We start from the raw sequence: 20,550 nt of genomic DNA, 5'->3' as shown, positions 1-20,550 counted from the left end.
GAAGCGCTTTTCTTAACGAAACTGTACTGATGCATTAGAAAGACATTCAACTTAGGATGGTTTTTTTTTATATACATTGCTGTGTATTCACTTTCTTAATTTGTAAAATGTAAAGATCAAACATCAAAGTCCGACCACCATTCTTGTTTTATGCATTTACCAAATAACTGTACACCACTTTGAAATATGTCAGTAAGATTAGATTCGAACTCACCTGCCTCGATCGGGATTGGAACCATCAACCTCAGTGTAGACAGGCGAGAAATACTAAGACCACACGACCTTCACTGTAATACCTGATACCCGTGATGTTGCTATTAATGTTTATGTGCATGTCATTTTTATTCACTATTTAATTATTCAAAATTTGTTGAGTTATTCGTGGAACTGTCACAAAACAAAAAGGGGGTAATCCGAAACATTGATTAATGTCTGGAGAACATCAGGCATGCAATTGGAAAGCTATATGTTTGTGTACTTTATAATAATCCCCCTTAAAAAAAAAGAATTACAGTTTCTACCGACCTTTTCTATATCTATCAACATACACTTTTTAAATTTCAGGTCAATCATCATTCATCAAAAAAGTGTTATTCTACTTTAAATTGATAAATATTCAAAACTGTCTTACCCTGAAATATTAAAACATTTATTAAATCGTCCAAATATTTTTTAATCAATTGCATATTTTGTTCTACTTGAATAAACTTATCCTATTGGAATATTTAAATATGTGAGTTTGTGTCAGAATGTTAATACCTCCGACTTTATTCAAGGAATAAACTTCCGCGTTTAGTTTTTTTTATATATATATGTATGGTTTCGTTTCGTGTTAACATGCATCATTATTTGATAATGTATGGGATTACTTTCATAGTTATTTTTCTTCCAGTTGTGTTTGGTGGAATTTGTTCTATATACACAGGACCGCATGGAAAAATGGAATGTTACGAAAGTACGAGTTCGTATTCTAAATATCAATGGGGAACCTGTCTTTTGAATGAATATATTAAAACAATATCTCATGGAAGACTCAGTTGTTCAGACAGCACTGCCACGTATTGCTACTACCAATGTATGATAGAGATCTACAGTATATCTAGTGGTGTCGTGTATGACGATTGTGTATGTTCATCTGGCGAGGAATATAACAGCACGGAACTATCACTACCATCTCAGTGTTACATTCCATCAGGAACAAATTGCTCTTGGTATAACGACTGCTTTAAAAAGAAATTCAGTTGCAATGATACCCACATAGAGTATGCACTTAAATTTGATACAGCTTTCTGCAATATGTATTCCCTAAATGACAGTTTTTCAAATCATGGTAAACAATGGATTGAAGAAGTGAGGAAATGTCTACAATATTCCATCCTCTCAACTCTCCGTCCATGGCGTTCTCTATCATGCACTGTAGTTGAAAAAGTAGTAACTGATTCATATAGTCCGTGTTATATTCAGCCGCACACGAAGTTATTGGATGTTTCCATCTGTAAACTCACTGCAACAGACTATTTCCAGGTATTTTGGACAATCAGATCAACCCTGGGATCATCTTATCATTCTACAAATATATTTATTGATACTATGCTTAATACTTTAAAAAACTGTAGTGCATCTTTTTACCGAAATGTAACATTTGGCGAAGACTTACGAAAGTTTGATTTGACAATAAGTTACGCTAAAGCTGCTTTAGACCGGCGTCGTCGCTCAGTGCTCGATGATGAGACGATGATCTCTTTGGAAATTGTTGAAAACCTAGCAATTAAACTTAAATGGCAAGAAAAGGGGGTGCTCTGGTTTTCTCAACTAAACAGTAACTTGAGTGTTCATCTGTCTACAGAAATTTATATTGAATTATTTCTTGCAAATAGGAAAACGTATGACTTAAATGCAGTCAATATCACAGAATCAGTCGATCTTGATGCAGTGGTAGACGAATTAAGGAATAGTGTGCAACAAGATAGTCTGCATGGGAATACCGACGATATATCATTCAAAGTTGTTTCAGTTAAAGGATGCTTAGATTCTACATGCGAAACATTGTCGTTCAAAATTATAGCATCACAAACAGGTAATGTAGTAATTAATTATTTTCTACAAGTTTAGCAACCGAATATTTTAGTAATTCTGTAATTTTGGACCCTCAATGCTCGTCAACTTTGTACTTGTTTCGTTTTAACTATTCTAATCTGAGCATTACCATGATTACTGACGAGTTTTATGTAGACGAAACGCGCGTCTTGCGTTTTAAATTATAAGCCTTGTAACTATTAAAACAATTTAGTTTCTTTTATTCAAAAGCATTTTATTCAAACTTGTTATAGAAAATTCAACTTTTGTAAAACACCAGGTGTTTATTATACCGATTCATTTTTTAAACATGTAGTTGCAGTTTAAAAATTTATATTGATATAAGGACAAAAGACTTGCTAAAGATTTCATAGCCATGCAATGTAATTTCTTTTCAATAGCTCTTTTTAACAATGAACAAAGGTACACCACAAACAAATATGTAGATGCATTGTTGTCGTATTCTCATTCCATATTATGTTATTATCTCAAATAGCTCGCACTATTAAACATAAAAATGAAACGTCTTATTTGGTTATTGAATTAGTGACTTACTAAATGAAATGTTTTCTATACTTTAGAAATGTATGCATTGAAATCATGATTCCTATCAAATATAAGCCAGCTGTATTTTTTAACGCTGAAACAAGAAGAACATATATTTTATTTACACCTGGTGCATAAATTCACTTATATATGTTTGAAGTAATCTATTGTTAAATGATCTACTAAACACATATATATAAAATATGTTCATACTTAGTATTTTAACATTAAAAATCTTAAAGAGGTATTTAAATCAATGATTTGTAAAACTGATATATAATTATGTATTGTTATATCTTTCTCATTGAACTATACATGAATTAGATCGTGAATGATAACATCGACAGATTTTAAATGTCGGTTATCATATTGTATCATGTATGTATATCAAGAGCGTCACTCCAGTTACGACGCTTTATTAAAGGTAATCTGCATTGTTTTTGCAGACTGCTTAGCCTACAAATAGATATAGCTTCAAAAAAAATGTTTTTTAAAATTCTCATCTAAAGTATTCAGTATTGTAATGAAAACATATTCATAAGCTTTGTTATTATAAGTTTTGTAGATCTTATTCCAGAAGCATTGTGTAATTAGAATTGAGATTTTTCACCACTTCGGCATTTATTGGTCGATTATTGTTTTTTTCTTACCGAAACAGAGACGAATGATACGAATGACAATTGGCCGTTTCAGAATCTAAAGCATCATGGGTAATTTCATTGTTCGTACCCCAAAGTGAAAATAACGTTCCGTCATTGGTTGAATTTCCATTGTTTATAACGTTTTAAACCAATCAAAACGCTTTGGTGTACGCTTTTGAAAATATTACCCAGGATGCATTAGATTCTGAAACTACAGACTGAACAAAACAAATCCCATTTAAAGACCGGGGCGATCTCAGGTGCATTGGGAGGGTAAGAAGATCCAGCTCCACGTGTTACATCCGTCGTGTGGTCATATAGTTACACACAAATCCAAGGATAGTGTGTAATAATCAAATCCAAGGAGTAAACAAAGACTCACCAAACCAAAGGAAGTTTGCATCAACAGTTATAAATAATGAATAAGAAACAACACGAACTCCACTAAAACCTAGGGTGAAATTACGACATCACGATAAGAAACACAAGCCCTGAAATAGCGTATCAGCAGAGCGATGTATACTACATATCCAGACGCTGCTAGAATATTGCGTCATAGACATAGAAAGTTTTCACTTGGGAAGCTTAATATAAAAAGAAGATGTGGTATGAATGCCAATGAGACAACTATCCATAAAAGACCAAAATGACACAGACATTAACAACTATAGGTCACCGTACGGCCTTCAACAATGAGCAAAGCCCATACCACATATTCAGCTATAAAAGTTGTTGTGTACTTAACCGACCTTCATTTATCTAGATGTTAGTCAAGATATGAGAAAGAATAAACTGTTTTGGTATCAAATCTCTTTATTCTTGTAATAACTGAGAATGAAAATTCCCCATTTGAAAGGTGTCTACACTTTTTGAACTTATCAACCATTTCATTCGATCTCTTTATTTAACTTTTTTATTTTTTAAACTACTTTGATATATTCCAAATCGTCACAAAAATTCAAAACTGTTGAAAGGACAACCAAACTGAAGATTATAGATCACTTATCATTACACATGTTACAAATGTTATTAAAAGTCAAATCTTATAAGGGCAATCTGACACTGAGGCTAGATAAAAAAATTGTCGGTGATTTGATATGTTTAATACGCAGTGAATTTTAAAATGTCAGCACATGGGTACAAGAATAATTAATTCTTTGTTGGTGATACCTCGAACATCCTTTGGGAAGTTTGTATGCATAGAAACATTTCATTATTATGTACTTTCTTTGTCATTTAGAGGCAGCTAATTATCTTATGGCGAAGCGCTTTTTTAGAAAAACAATTTCATTCTTTAAACAATGTCAATATGCACAATAAAGGGGTATCAAACGATCTATATGCATCTATGTATACTATTTATCAATGTTATTGCAGAATCATCAGAATTTTGTCTCACAAATGTCGACAGATTCAACACAAAATGGGACCAAACTAAAGTTGGTACTGTAATTGAAATGGCGTGTACTGGAAATTATACTGGTACCGTCTCCCGATTGTGTGGCACAGGAGGTCAATGGAAAGAACCGGATAACAGCCAATGTACAAGTGTGGCCATTCAAAATTTACAAAAACAGGTAAATTTAACATGTTTAATGTTCATCAATTCTTAATATCTCTCGAATAATAACTTTAACCAAATAGTATCACCAAATGCAAATAAAAGTATTAAGAAATTATTTTTCACTACCATTTTATTGTACATAACATGTTCCTTCCTGTACTGTTATTCAAAGGTAGTCTTTGAAAAATCGATTGAAAATTAAAAAGGCGTATTAAAAAAGCTTTTAAACCTGGAAAAGGATCATATTGAAGAAATTATTTCAATAAACCGTTTTTTAACCTGAATTTTACAAATATTCAGGTTTATTCAACATTTTTTAATACATTATTGGTGGCAATGCTGTATGGTTAACGTCGATCTTCCATCGACTTAGTTCATTTGTGGGTTCTTTTCGACTACCAGTACTTGATTTATATTATTCAGAATAATGCTCATATTGGTTTTTGGAAGATTTTCCGTCGCTAAAAAGGCTAAAAAGTGAACGTTTGAAAGCAAATGAAATACATTATTACTTCAGGATTTACTTGACATTTTCAAAATGTCTAAAACCACGAAAACCCGTGTTGATTACTACTAATTCAAATCCAAAATAATGTGTTGTCTAGATCATGTAGATATCAACAAAATGCAGCGGCACATGTTCAATGAATGAGTGACAACTTTTTTTTTCTTTTTTTCAAAAACACTGAAAAATTGAAAGCAAGATAAAATTAATAACTAAACTATTTACAACATTACTACAGTTATAAATTGATAATCTTAAAGTCATTACAACATAAAAAATGGAAATATTTCTGATTGTGAACTTCACATTTATGAATGAACATGAAAGCTTCTGAAACTAGTAAAAAATCTTAGCAACGCTGATTTAAATACTTCTAAAGTTTGATAGATCCACTTATTTGCATTTAAGGCAAGTATGCTCCAGAATAGCGATAATACTGCTTCAATAGTAAATGATATTCTGAACGAGCTAAATAATCTGACGAGCGAGTCTGATGATCTCAGAAGCGGTGACATGGCAACATCAACAGCAATATTGAAAGACATTTCAGAGCATGTAGCCAAAAACACAGCAGCAGTTTCAGACAATCAACTTGAGGTTTGTGTCTAATTCAATCAATGATAAGCGTTTTTGAAATCAGGCAGAACATTTTAAATCATATACAAAAGAGTGAAATAACAAAATCATCGAACTCTCTGAGGTTTTGTCACATTCAATCAAAGATGAGTGTTTCTAAAATTAGAAATAACATATTCTAACGATTATGTACAAAAAAGTAAAATAACAAAACTCCTAGCAAAACTAATAACGGAAAATCCTTCATAAAATAGCTATTTCAAAAGCTAAAACGCAGTAAACGAAAGGAAAACAACTGTCATTAACTGATTTGTTACAGGCGTTCCATTGTGTAGAATATGATAGATTTCACCTGGTTTTGTAGATTTGTAGATTAAAAAATCTAACTTGTTTGGTATTCGCACAAAATTCCATAATATTGACAACAATGTGTGAGCAAGACAACACAACTTAAGCAACTCATAATATTAAAGACGATCAACATGATCAAGGTGTGTCTTTTGCTTTTTCAGATGCAATCGATTCAAAAATATAAAGTACTTGATTGGAAAAAATGCTTTAAGCTTTTTTCAAGTATTGAATAGGAAAACTGCAGGTTAATCTAATTCTTTTAAACATTTTAACTTACAGGAAACTCGACATATCATTTTATATATATTGCACCACCAGAGCATAAGCTTAAAAAATATTTTGGCAAGATTGTAATGAAAACTTATAAAAATTAAAAACCAATTGTTCAGAGAACAATTGAAGGTCTCTCCACCAGTTAATATCTATTTTGATATTAAGATATAAAAAATCAGTCTAAAATGTCAGTTCATATGGCTTTATGATGTATAAATATGAATTTAAAGCAAAGGTCAAAATCTAGAACGTCAAATTAACCTATAACCTTGACCTCAATTTCAATGTAACAAACTGAGGATCTTAAAGCAAAAGACCCTAGGTCTCTAATATGTATGGTTAATAAGTTATATCACTTTACACATAATTTAAGATATGATAGGGGTGAAAACTCCCATTCATTATTTACGCACCCTTTCAGCTAAAATTATTTAGTTACCACATGTCGCAACTAACAATTTATACAAAATAATTTGTCGATATCTTATAAGGTTAATGAAAATGAGTGAAAATAAGACAAATTCAAAAATTAGGATATGACCTTGACCTTTGACCTTAACCTAATTTTCATCTTTTTGGACCAAGGACCTCAAATCAAAAGATCCTAGGTCTCTATCACTTATGGTGTTCCAGTTTAAAATACATTTCAAAATTTCAAATAAAAAAGGGGAAATAACTCTCATATGGAGCCTTCATATTGCTCGGTCGAAATTGGACAAATCATGCGAAGGATATAACGAGCAATTTTATGAAATAAATTTGTCGTAATCTTTTACGGTTGCGAAGGAGTCGTGGACACAAGGAAAACAGTGTTTGGGGAGATAACTCCTACAAAGAAAAGAATTCGGTTACGCAGGGTAAATTTCAAAAGCGCATAAACTGTTCAATATCATATACCAAATATCTAAGCGACATATTGCGAAACAAATATTTATTGCAAGAACAAAATTAGGCGGAAGAAAAAATATAATCAGAAGAAAAACAATAGGTCTTTCCACAGAAAAGTGGAAAGACCTAATAATGTTTGTTCTTTATTTGAAGTAGTTTTAACAAAAAATAATCTACGTTACGATATTCCATCCACTATGATAGATGATAACCAATTCAAAGGAGATTGTCCGAAACGTTTAAGTATCTTAAAGCTTTGAGTTTGGAATTGTTAAGAAGATATTACTTCATATACACCGTCACTTATACTCAAAACGTAACGTAATTGAATATGCTGAATTTGTAATACGTCATGTTACCAGGAAGATATTTCATCAGTTTGGCTTAAAACAGAATAAAAGGTACACTTCAATATTTTAGATATTTGGTTCCCTTTGTAACAGTCTACTGGATGATAAAAACAGCAACAACTGGAATGAGTTGAAACTGAAGGTAGGCCTATTTTATAATTTACAAGATAAAGCACGAAAGAGAATTTCTATCTGAAAAGTTAATAAAGTTGTTAAAATTGTTGCTAAACCTTATACTCTGTAAGACGTGACACAATAACATAAAAGATATAGAAAAAAAAAAACTATTTCAATTTTTATATAAGAGTGCGAAATATTTTTTTTTAGAGCATTAACTTCCCCTTTGAATTCTTTATAATGAGTTTGATATTGTGTTAATGCTTCTTTACTACTAAAATAGGGTAATAGAAACTGTTTTGTTTTTTTTTTTGCTTTTTTTTTTTTTGTTTTTTTTTGGGGGGGGGGGGGGGGGTCAGCGCGGACATTATAAACTTGGTAGCTTTATCAATTATCGACAACAATACGCAGAACATACTATATAGGCAGTCGGAGGTGTTCCAGTGTTCCAATCTCCTTTATTGATAACCAGAAACCAGAACACCGAAGAACTTTTTTTTTGTTATCCATCTAATTTGACTTCACAATAATAACAGTAAGTTTGTTTTTGTTCCAACAATTTACCTTGGATTAACTTGACATGAATTTGGATTCCTACCAGATATAACATGTTTATAAGACAATATATATGGTTAATTTGTTGACATTGATATATTGTGTTTATTATAAACATTTCTACTATTAGGGACCTAGCAGTATAACAGGATTGGTAAAATCTGTTACTTTATACACAAAGAGCTATACTAATGTTATTGAACAGGAATATAACGTCGTTGAGAATAAGAATATAGGTAAGTTCCACTATACACACTTGTTATTAAAAGTTTTACAATACTAATATACCCCTTTAGGGCGTCTGTTGTGTGTTTATTGTATAATAGTGGCCAAAATAAGAATCCAAAATGTAATCAGAAGAAATTGTGTTTACACTTCATGTTTCATATAACCAGAAGAAGTAAAATTAAGAAGTTCAGTTTTGACAGAAATTTATCAGAAATACATGATCTTATTCACAAGAACACGATAATGTTTGTCGCTAAAATTTTATAAATGTGGATTGCTTCTGTTTTAGTGATTGAGGTAGGAAAGATTCGAGCTGTAGACTTAACTGTCCCTGTCAAATCAAAGATATCAGAATCTTGGATTGCTGATTCTCAGACTGAAATAACCCTGGATAAGAAAAACTTTGATGGTATGTTTCAGGTTTTTTCATTTTCTCAAGTGTATATGTCGAAGAAAAAATATAAATATTGCGAGACGATTGCAAGATTATGCATTGTGTTTATGTCAGATCTCCTATAGAAGATGGACGAAAGATGCAAGAGGGACAGTCAAGATAAAAATGAAAAAGACAAACAGACAAACAATAGTTCACATGACACAATAAAGAAAACTAAAAAATAATCAACACCATCCCACAAAACTAAGATGATATCAAGTGCTCCGGAAGGGTAAGCAGATCCTGCTCCACATGTGACACCCGTCGGGTTGCTCATGTTATAACAAATCCGGTAAATAGTCTAATTCGGTAGGTCACATTCATGAAAGGGAAGGGATTTTAGTTACGACGTAAGTAACAAATCCGATATCATCTGTGAAACGGTTATTCCATAACGGTCAATCAACTCGTGATGGCGTCCGTAAAATTTACGAAGGGATGATTCGAACTTCACCATTTGGAACTCTTGGTTTAATAGCTTCCTTGTGAGCAGCAACTCTCCATCGAGAAAATCATAATAGGAAATACAAGCACGGGCATATCGTATCGATTGGAAGATATATACCCCGTATGCAGGTGCTGCTGGAATGTTGCTACTAAGAAATGAAAATTTCACAATTGGAAAGCTGAAATAACCTCTTTTGTCGTAAACTTTTGTTTTCAACCGATTCTCATTGTCAATTTTTAGATGTAAGTCAAGATGTGAGGCCGACTTAACTGTATCTTGTATATCCTTTATCTCTTGTTCGATGGGATAGATGCGTTCAACATAGTCACCAAATATTGAATTATTTCGTGAGATATACATTCTTGATCATTTGAACGACGAAATTTCGTTTATATATTTTTAGAACTGAATATAACTGGATATAGTACTGTGTTCTACAGAAATATTTCGAAGATATTTCCTGACTATTTTCAACAAAATGGGTTTGTACATATTTTTTTATTTCCTTAATTAGAATCCATGGTTCCCTTTCGACTGCAAGATTTTAAAATGAGACACGTGTTTTATATATTCAGGAAAACATTGGACATCGTAAATTGTTATTGCTTTTATGATATTTGCTTCATCAAAAGTTGAGAGTTTGCGATTCTAATTAAGTCTCCATCAAAACATAAATAGTATTTGATAAAACATAAAGTGTTTCCTTTTGAAACTGATATTTAAGGTAGCACAAAACTATTTGGAGAATTTGAGGGAATTATAATATAAATGTACGATGTGTTCTCTAGATAAGGAAGACAACTCTCTTAATCAATAATACAGTTGTTTTTAGTTACAAGCTTAGAATATATTGATAAAATGCTTGACACAAACAATGCTATTTGGAGTTATGTGCCATAAAATAACCCTACCCTTTTGGTTATGTTTTTTTTACAGAGAACTGAGTCTAACAAACAATAGCTATGGTGTGAATTCATTCGTTGCGGACTTTTCTATTGAGCCAACACCAGAACGTTTAGATTATCCTTTGATTATAAAATTTCAGCACATATCGGCAAGTGATATTTCTTAGCTATAGGTGAACACATGCTTATAGAAACGATTTAATTTCAAGCGTACGTTAATTAGAAGTATGCACATAATTATTAACCACGCGAATTCACTTTGAATATACAAGTATAGATATACAAAACTCGATAAATGTCATGAGTTTAAAACGAAGTGAAAACGGGTGAGAAGCCAGGATAAGCGTTTCTAATACATGGATTACTCGCAAATTGTCATGATGTGTAATTGTACTTACTAGTAATCAACACATTTTCTCTGATAAAACGAATTTATAGGATAAATAAAATCTTAAGGATCTTATATCACAAAATCATGTTCGCATGAAATTGGCCAAGGAAATATCTTATTGGTCAATACTTTACTCGTATTCCGGCTAAAACAGTATATTGGTGAACATCACATCTCTAAATGAGGTACTTATCATGAGACACGACCACAAGGACAGTATCAATGTGAATGTGCAAACAAAATACGACGAGGCTTACGGTTTACCACTACTGAAAAATGGGAATCCTAACTTTATTCGTCATTCGATCATCATAGACAAGTCATAGGGTATTTTTACCTGATTTTTGATAGCTCAGTTTGTATTGAGACTAATCTTTTTCTGTATACTTTGAGCGATTTTGAGCTTTATATATTTGTTACACTTAACTAAAGATTACCTAAGTATACATACCTCTTAAACCGTCTTTTATGAAGCAAATAGTGTATTGTTTGTTTCTGTTGACGTAAATACAGACCAAATAACACCCTTAACATGTCTTACCTTTTCATGAAAAAAGGCTACCGATTAACCCTTTTTCCTATCTCTTCATAAAAGATACTTGTGTATACTAAGATGCATAGTATGAAACGATTACATATTGACAAAATATTTGTTCTCTTCGTTTCAAAACATTTTATTTGATTTTTTTTGCACAGGCAGGCTACTCAAAACCATTCTGCGGATTCTGGGATTTTGATATACCGTAAGTTTTACATGCTTCTACATACAAAGACTATAAACACGTTACACATTTTGAAATGATGTATATGCTCGGAGTGGATTTAATAAATATTCCTATTCGTAGTCTTATTCTTATTCCTGACTTTGTACAGGCATTTTTTATGTAGATATGCATCAGATGCGTATATCCAAAAAGATGTCGTGTGATTGATAATAAGACAACTCTCCATGAGAGATCCATTGCGTAAAGCCCATATTGCATAGTCAAACAATTCAAACTGATAAACAAACATTTATGTACAAAAAAAGAAAACAACTAAATTAAAGGCTTCTAACTTTGGACAGGCATATACAGAATTTAGTCGGGTTACGTATGTTACATTATTTAAGTTCTTCATTTATTTAAAGAGGATTGTCAACAAACAGAGGCTAAGTTTTGGTCTCCTCAACATTGATATATACCAATTCACAATTAACAAATAGTATTTGTTTTGTTGTCAAATATGTTTTACACAAGAAAAGATAATATATACAGGACAAAACATACGAATGTAATTTTACTACGATTTTGAGCTTTCTTAAAAGCTCTATCCTTATTTGAGGTAATATGTGTGCATGTGGTTGTTGAATTATTATTGAAAATGTGGTATCTTTAGATATTGATCGATATAAAGAGTGTGCATTATACACGCATGCCTTAAAAAAATTAATAACTTGTTGAAAAGTAAAAAATTATAAATAGATACGACTATTGAGGTGTGCCTCTCTGGAGTAGTGCCTTGATTGTCAGAAGTTTTAGAATACAGAAAATGCTTTTTTGTTAACATTGAATACATAGGAACATTGTTAAGCAAAGCAAATCGTGCAAATTGCAGAGTAACAAAGCAAATAAAAATGTATTAATAACTGACTTTTACATATTGCAATTATTTGCGAAATATTTGCATAATAAAACGAACATGAATTTATTACAGTTGATCGGAACTGAAATACTCATAGTTAATTTTCCGGCATTTGATGTCTTATCCTGGTCGAGAAAAGTCTGTAAATCTTTATATAATTTAAGCCAATAGCTGTTGATGTATCTCAATGCAAACAAATCAGATACGTGATTAGTAATTAATTCAAGATGGCGTATATGTCGACTGAAACTGTTAGCTCCGCATCCTGATGCGAAGCAACAATTCCATATACATTTTAGCAGGACCCTGAACATCCCACTGACAGATGTATAACAATATAACTTACAAACAAACTATAAAAAGCAGTCGAAAAGGCTTAAAAGATGGACGAAAGATACCAGAGGGACAGTCAAACTCATAAATCGATAATAAATTGACAACGCCATGGCTAAAAATCAAAAGGAAAAAAGACAAACAATAGTACACATGACACAACATAGAAAAGTAAAGGTAAAGAATAAACAACACGTAACTCATCAGATAAATACAGTTAAAAATACATCTATCTAAACACACAGAGTAGACATGAACGGGTATTACAATGTTTATATTTATCATAATTAGTTAAATATTTTTAGTATCATGTATCTATGATTGATGTAATTATGACGTTAATATCATTATCATTATAATTTCATACTACAGAGACACTCCGAATGGAGCATGGTCTACAGAAGGATCTACAGTTATTGAATCAACCAATAGTTATACAATCTGCCAATATAACCATACCACAAACTTTGCTATTTTGATGAGCCCAGTGAAAACGGTAAAAATGTAAATGATTTCAAAACATTCACAAAACTTACATCCCAGCTCCTTTTTTCTAACAGGGGTGATCTGAGTCGAATCATCCCTACCAGACCACCCCAGCTTGAGTTTCTTTGTTTTGCATGCTTTTCTTTGTTCTGTAACATTTTGGCGGGAATTTCTAATCCACTATAAAACTTATAATTTATTATACAGAAAAGACTATCTATCAAAATTGACGTAGAAAAAATCTAGTGCGTATGCTGGGATTCGAACTCAAGACCTTTTGCATATCAGATCACGACATATTTTTTTTTTATCTTTCTGACCACGACACATACCACTACACCAGGACGACTGGATACAAACTATCAGTAATTTAACATACTTAAAGGACACAGCATATTTTTATAAGTGGGGCGAGTTGGTAGACCTTTATGCAATGGGGTTAAAACCCTTTTCTTTTATAAGTAAGTTGTCAGACTGATTGTTCAATTTGATTTTTACACTTTTTCAAAAGTGAGGCGAGTCTGTAAACAAGAGTGGGTCGATTTTTTTGTATAAAGTGACGATCTAGTTTGGGCCGATTGGCCAGTGGGGCGACTTGACATTGTTTCATATCTGCTCATCGTGTCCGGGGGTCATAAAGGGTATACATTATATATTAATATATAAAATATATTATAATGGTTGTGTGACGTTCTAAACTAGAATTTATGAATTGTAAATGGTTTTTCGTCTAATCTACAACAGCTGGGATGTAAAATAGTTATCCCATTCGGACTTGATGTGTCAGTGTTAGATCACCCTCTGGCCTCCGGCCATCGGGGTGATCTTATACTGACACACCACGTCCTCGTGGGATAACTATTACAGAACATACATATCCTTTCACTTAATTTATATTTAGTCACTGCATTTGTTCAGTTGTACTTTACCAAGTACCAAGTCAGGAATATGACAGTTCTTGTCCATTCGTTTTTTGATGTGTTTTGTTATTTGATTTTGCCATGTGATTATGTACTTTCCGAATTGATTTTCCTCTAAGTTCAGTATTTTTGTGATTTTACTTTTTATTTGTTTATAAACTTCCGTGAAATAATTGATAAAAAAATAACCTGTGACAAGTGAACTACATCATAAGGCCAAAATAGCAAAAATACAACAACAAATTTTCTAAGCTTTATTACCTTAATATGATATCCGTCAATCCTGACTTCTTCGTATTTTTTGTGTTTGTCTTTTCACCCTACAGATTAAAAAAAATGCCAATCAGTGTACGATTCTATTGTTGAGGCATTATTTGATGAACTAACCAGATTAGTCATAGCTATTGACGGAAATTTGTCCGATAAACGGTTATATGTGGAGCAGGATCTGCTTACCCTTCCGGAGCACCTGAGATCACCCCTAGTTTTTGGTGGGGTTCGTGTTGTTTATTCTTTAGTTTTCTATGTTGTGTCGTGTGTACTATTGTTTTTCTGTTTGTCTTTTTTTATTTTTAGCCATGGCGTTGTCTGTTTGTTTTAGATTTATGAGTTTGACTGTCCCTTTGGTATCTTTCGTCCCTCTTTTTATATCAATTCTAGTTAACCTTAATATCATTGAGTTTAAAAACCTTGATCAAAAGTGAAATAAATTGAAAATATATATTATTAGGGGGATTTGACGCTTTTTGTTATGCTATCGTTTCTTTTTAATGAAGCGCTTCTCTGCTCTTGCAAATTGCGATTAAGACAATGCTTGAACAACCCCAAAAAGAATTTAAAAAGAAGTATATTAATTCTAATCAATGTGTTGTTTATAATTCGTCGTCTTGTAGTTTTCAAATTTGGATTTTGTTATAACCATAAAAATTCATCACACTATACATATTTATCAGACACTGCAAAAATGGACATTCGTAGGCCTGTTGATTTGACCTGGCCACGGCTTATACGATTTGTCGAAAACTATTCGATGACGTTTTGCCATTTGTTGTTTTCAATGTTTTGTTCGTATAAAGATGTAAAAAGTATCTAATGATACTGTTATGCTACGTATTAAATATATATAGCATGTTCTCATGACATGCAAAAAGTCATCAATCAAAATTAGCTTATAATCTTTTCTGCAATCAACGTTTCGTGTGCACAACACTAATCAGTGATACTCGAACAAAACGGTCAGAGCTAAATCATTTAGCAAGTTTAAACAGTGTTTCAAATCTGCATATGGTCATATTATTGGAGTTTTCGTAATAAAGGCAACAAGGAAAAACATCATTTACAAATCATTGAAATGTTTAAGGGGATAATTTTATTGTATTCTTAGATAAGACGGCATCAATTGGCAATTTGATGGTTGCAAATTAAGTTTGCTGTCGGAGCCTAAATTCAATATTGTTACCTACATTCTAATATGAAGCTGACAGAGAAAAGCGTCAAATCATACATTAAAAATCTGTCATACGCTGTCTGCACATGTGCGTATGTTTTATAGCATCAACTGTTATTTAATGCCATGAACGTTACCAACTTAAATTTGTCTTTAAATAGCCCGATTTGCACAGCCAACCATTGAGTATAATATCAACTGCTGGATGTATTGTGTCTATTGTCTTCCTGATATTCACGATCGTTGTACATTTTGTTTTATGGAGGTACGTTTTTATGCAATTATTTATAGTGATCAGATTTATAATGCATGAAAAAAACTATTGAACATCTACAAATGACATTAGACTTACCTTTTTCCCGAATTAATGATAGCAAACGGTAAAATAACAAAAGTGCTGAACTCAAGAACATTTGGAAATGGTTAAGTGAAAAAAATCAAATGTTTTGAAGAACAACATGAAGTCACACAAGGTTCTAGCATATGCAATATCTATCTCGTGTAAATATTGAATATGATTATCAAGTAAAAAGTCTATCAAATACAACCATTACATTTTAACATCATCAGGATTTTAAGGTATACATCTCCGTGTTTTCTCTAAAAAGAAATTACAGAGATGACGTTTAATATTTATTTTAACTAATGTTAACTTCACCTTATGCATATACATTTGTTTTATTAATTTTAATTAAAAATATTTACTGAGAATTTCTTTCTTAATTACATAATAAACAAAGAGCATAGTCTATCACCTAGTGTCATAACGGTGAAAATATCTATTGGCAAACAATCTAATAAGTGTTTATGACAATGTTTTTTTTCTGTTATTTAATCATGAAAATGTATTCATTGATGTTTTAACAACAATAAAACTCTTTTATAGTAATATTTTTTTCAGATAAAGAGAGCAATATCCTAATGATTATGTATCAATTAATTCAGCAATCTTAAAATATGCTTTAGCTAACTCTGCAACATTCTATAAAATATATATAGTATGTGAAAAAATCAAGCTATGAAATGCAATGTAATACTGTACTCATAATATGCACTAAAATGATGGCACTTATTTAGATGACTTTGTTTTTAAAAGGCAGTACTATTTGTTATACTTGTAGACACGTAAGAAGTGATAGAGCAAAAATACTAATGAACTTGTGTGTGGCTTTAATTTTGTCGTATGGCCTGTTCTTAGCTGGTGTTACAAGAACTGGGAATAAGGTAATGATAATATAAATGTAATGCATATATTTAATATATATGTATGGATAAAGGGAAATATAAGTACTAGTAACAAATTGTATTATACAATAAGTACTAGTATATGTCAGTCAATACAATAACACAAATAACAAAAAGACATAAAGATTTCAACACCTCTTCTTTAACATCATACAAGTGTCTGTTAATTATGTCAAAATCCAAATTACTTTACACAGTAACATTATTTTATAACTTTCATGGTCTAAATTATCATATACATTGAGATTGGAATCCTATAGATGAGAATTAAGGTGTCTTACTGTACAATATCTATGATGATACAAGGAATTCTAACCTGTATGTTGTTTTGTTTGACAAATAAGATATGGAATTTTATTTGCACGGTTGACGCATATCCTTGTCATTACATTGGTCATGTGTGTCCGACGGTTATAATATCAATGATTGTCTGTATCTAACAAGACTTCTAAATGAAATCTTAACGAATGGCATATATATCGACATAGAGGAATAATGACTAATTTAGTACTCCTTGTAACTCGATTTAAAACAAAATATAAAAAATAAAAAAGCTAGACAAAAATGGTGGTACACATAATAGCCAAGACAATTCACGTCTGTTTTAGCCTGAGAAAAATAGTACAATACTATGTCACAAAAAAAAACAGATCGTTAATGGAAAATTTCTTATTTAAATAAATCTGGCGTATTGTTCTAATTAATGCTAGGGTTACATTCTCAAAGATTCACATTGAAGTAAGTAAAACACTATGAATGCACAATTTTAAATTGTTTATAGAGAATGCAGTATACTGTAAGTCAAACATTCCAATAAATGAGTGGCTAGGTAGGGTTTACGGAATAGAGAAAAATGGGTAAAAAATTGAATAGCAAATATGTATTTATGCTTAAATATAAAATATCACGTCACTGGGACAGAATATGAAGAATAAATCGATCGATTGGTCAAAATGGCGTCCAAATGAAGAGTAGATAGAATATGAAGAATAACTCGATTGATTGATTAACGTGGTATCCAAATAGAGAGTAAACAAAATAGCGCAAATAATTTGAAATACGGAAATAAAGCCCATAAATAATTTGGCATTGTCTTTGTAAAATATTGCAGAAATTTGAGATATCATGAAGTTAAAATACCACTGTTCAAAAGTCATAAATCGATTGAGAGAATACAAATCCGGGTTTCAAACTAAAGTGTGACAAAAACAAACGCCAACATACATAGAAACGAACTATTTAATATTTGATATTTTATAAACCAAAAGCTGCAAACAATAGACAGACGCATTATTATTTATATATTTTGCAGGATGTTTGTACAGGAATCGCGGTTGGACTACACTACATATTTTTGGTAGATTTTGCCTTGATGTTAGGGGAAGGAATTCAAGTAGCAATAATGGTTGTTATTATTTTTCGTACAAAATCAATAATTCAGTGGTTGATTCCTTCATGTTGGAGTAAGCATTATCTATTATATTTGTACAAAATATTGTCCTTTCTTTGATTGAAAATCTTTTATAGTCGTTGTTCAAATTTGCAACACAGATTTTTTAACCTTGAATTTAATGTGACAAACATTGTCGATTTGAAACGAACTGTGTTCAAGGCCGAGGACAGTAAACAAAATTACTGCATACAATTTGTTAAGTTTTTGTAATACATACGATTTTACTTTATTGTCATGATATGATATTTGAAAACATATTAACTTTTTATATGGAAATAATAAATAGACGCTTTTGTTTTATCGTCTGAAATCATTTTTTGTTAAATTATAATTTATAAACGATACATAAACATAACACATGCTAGTATTTTATCTGCTGAATTACATTCATGAAATAATAGATCATTTCACTTACAACCTACATTTCTTAAAGTATCTTAATTTGATAACTCATGTACTATTTATAAAATCGTCAATTTCAGTTATTCCCGCTGTGATCGTAAGCATTTCTGCAGGGGTAACCAAGTTAGAAGGATATGGCAATGACAGATAGTAAGTATGCGTACAGATTTGTAATTAATCCGAAACTAAAATCAAATTTCTAAAAGCCAAAGAAAATATCAATTTACTACAGAAAAAATATTTTTTCTAAATAAAATAAAAAAAGACTAATCAGTTTTTGTAATTTTGTAGTAGGCAAACAAACATGAACTTTGATTAACTTTATGATTTTATTAGGTACTCTTAGTATTCTGAATATATTCCATATAAATCAATTCCAAAAATTTATTTTTCATAAAATTCTTTATCTAGTGAATCTATGGCAAATTGTAAACAAGATCATACCACAATGTTCTTATCTAATAAGACAAGAAAAAAATACCGAACTATCGAATGGTACACACAACTATCATATATCTGAAATGGCACAGGGATTTTGAAGATAATGTAAAAGATTTACGTGAAAAAGATTTTAACAAATCATATCAGAATATATAAAACAAACGTTACATAAACACTAGAAATACAAAAATGTAAAACATATAGAAAGGACAACATAAATTCGAAAATAAGCCTTAAGCTATATCATCACACGGATAAAGTCAGGCGTTCTAGATGGTAAGGTAACTGTATTTTCCTTATCATATGGAAATTTTAGTGACTTGAAAAATATCATTGAAACACAATTCCAATAAATTTTCAAATATTAGGATAAGTTAACTGTTTAATATATTAAGTAAGTCTGTTTTTAGCTGTTGGCTTTCCCTAGAATCCAAACTCATCTGGGCTTTTATAGGACCTGCTATATCGGTAGTTGTGGTAAGTTCTGTGAAATTGATTATTATTGTGATAAAAGATTAATACGATTTTTCCACAGACATCTCATATACAATAGATATTTTAAATTAAAATCTCAATAATACTGAACTCCGAGGATAATCCAAGACGGAAAGTCCCTAATCAAATGGCAACATCAAATAATAAAACACATCAAAGGAATGGACAACAACGGTCATATTCCTGACTTCGTACAGGCATTTTTAATTGAAGAAAATCGTTTCATAGCGCTAAACCTCTCACTTGTGTGACAGTAAAACATCCTTAAAGGTCCTATACATTTGTTATCTTCTTACAAGTGTATATCCTTTCAGTTTGTATCAATATATGGCTTTTATTTTATACTATGTGTATGTTAGTGATTTCCGATTGCAAAAATCGGAGGTAACACAAAACAGCGTTGCTTTCGAATAGTGATTTCAGAAACACTTCGAATAAAAGTAAAGGCGAAAGTAACCAAACAATCAAATTACAATTAACAAACCGATGTGAAGAGGTCTACATTCAACATAAATCTAAAGATGAGTTTCTTTACAATACAAAATAATTCGTGATAATTCTAAAAAATGGGGGGAAAAAGAATCATTTTTTCTTTTCTTTTGTCACATAGGTAGTGTACCGCTTGCTTTATCGGAGGAGTATTTCGTCAGTTTTTGGTCGATGCCACTGCTGGTGGACGTTTAGTCCCCGGGGGTATCACCAGCCTAGTAGTCAACACTTCGGTGTTGACATGAATATCAATAGTTTGGTCATTTTTATAAATTTCCTGTTTACAAAACTTTGAATTTTTCGAAAAACTAAGGATTTTCATATCCAAGGCATAGATTATCTTAGCCGTATTTGGCTCAACTTTTT

The 20,550-nt window shown here is 31.4% G+C and overlaps 1 protein-coding gene across 1 annotated transcript in view; it reads left to right on the top strand.

The window, feature by feature from the left end:
* The first annotated feature begins 849 nt into the window (after positions 1-849).
* LOC143058857 (adhesion G protein-coupled receptor B1-like) overlaps positions 850-20,550 on the top strand; it is a 30,496-nt gene continuing 10,795 nt past the window's right edge. The window contains exons 1-15 of the mRNA XM_076232339.1: positions 850-2,077; positions 4,641-4,840; positions 5,741-5,929; positions 7,841-7,912; positions 8,573-8,678; positions 8,960-9,079; positions 9,958-10,036; positions 10,491-10,612; positions 11,551-11,593; positions 13,179-13,302; positions 15,821-15,924; positions 16,781-16,883; positions 18,217-18,367; positions 18,840-18,909; positions 19,611-19,677. Coding sequence (XP_076088454.1) covers positions 856-2,077; positions 4,641-4,840; positions 5,741-5,929; positions 7,841-7,912; positions 8,573-8,678; positions 8,960-9,079; positions 9,958-10,036; positions 10,491-10,612; positions 11,551-11,593; positions 13,179-13,302; positions 15,821-15,924; positions 16,781-16,883; positions 18,217-18,367; positions 18,840-18,909; positions 19,611-19,677 — 2,772 coding nt within the window. The 5' untranslated portion in view covers positions 850-855. The remainder of the gene's footprint in view (positions 2,078-4,640; positions 4,841-5,740; positions 5,930-7,840; positions 7,913-8,572; positions 8,679-8,959; positions 9,080-9,957; positions 10,037-10,490; positions 10,613-11,550; positions 11,594-13,178; positions 13,303-15,820; positions 15,925-16,780; positions 16,884-18,216; positions 18,368-18,839; positions 18,910-19,610; positions 19,678-20,550) is intronic.

Source organism: Mytilus galloprovincialis, chromosome 14, assembly GCF_965363235.1.
Source record: "Mytilus galloprovincialis chromosome 14, xbMytGall1.hap1.1, whole genome shotgun sequence".
NCBI classification, from domain to species: Eukaryota; Metazoa; Mollusca; class Bivalvia; order Mytilida; family Mytilidae; genus Mytilus; species Mytilus galloprovincialis.
The sequence above is the reverse complement of the archived record's forward strand: the minus strand, read 5'-3'. Positions and strand labels throughout refer to the sequence as shown.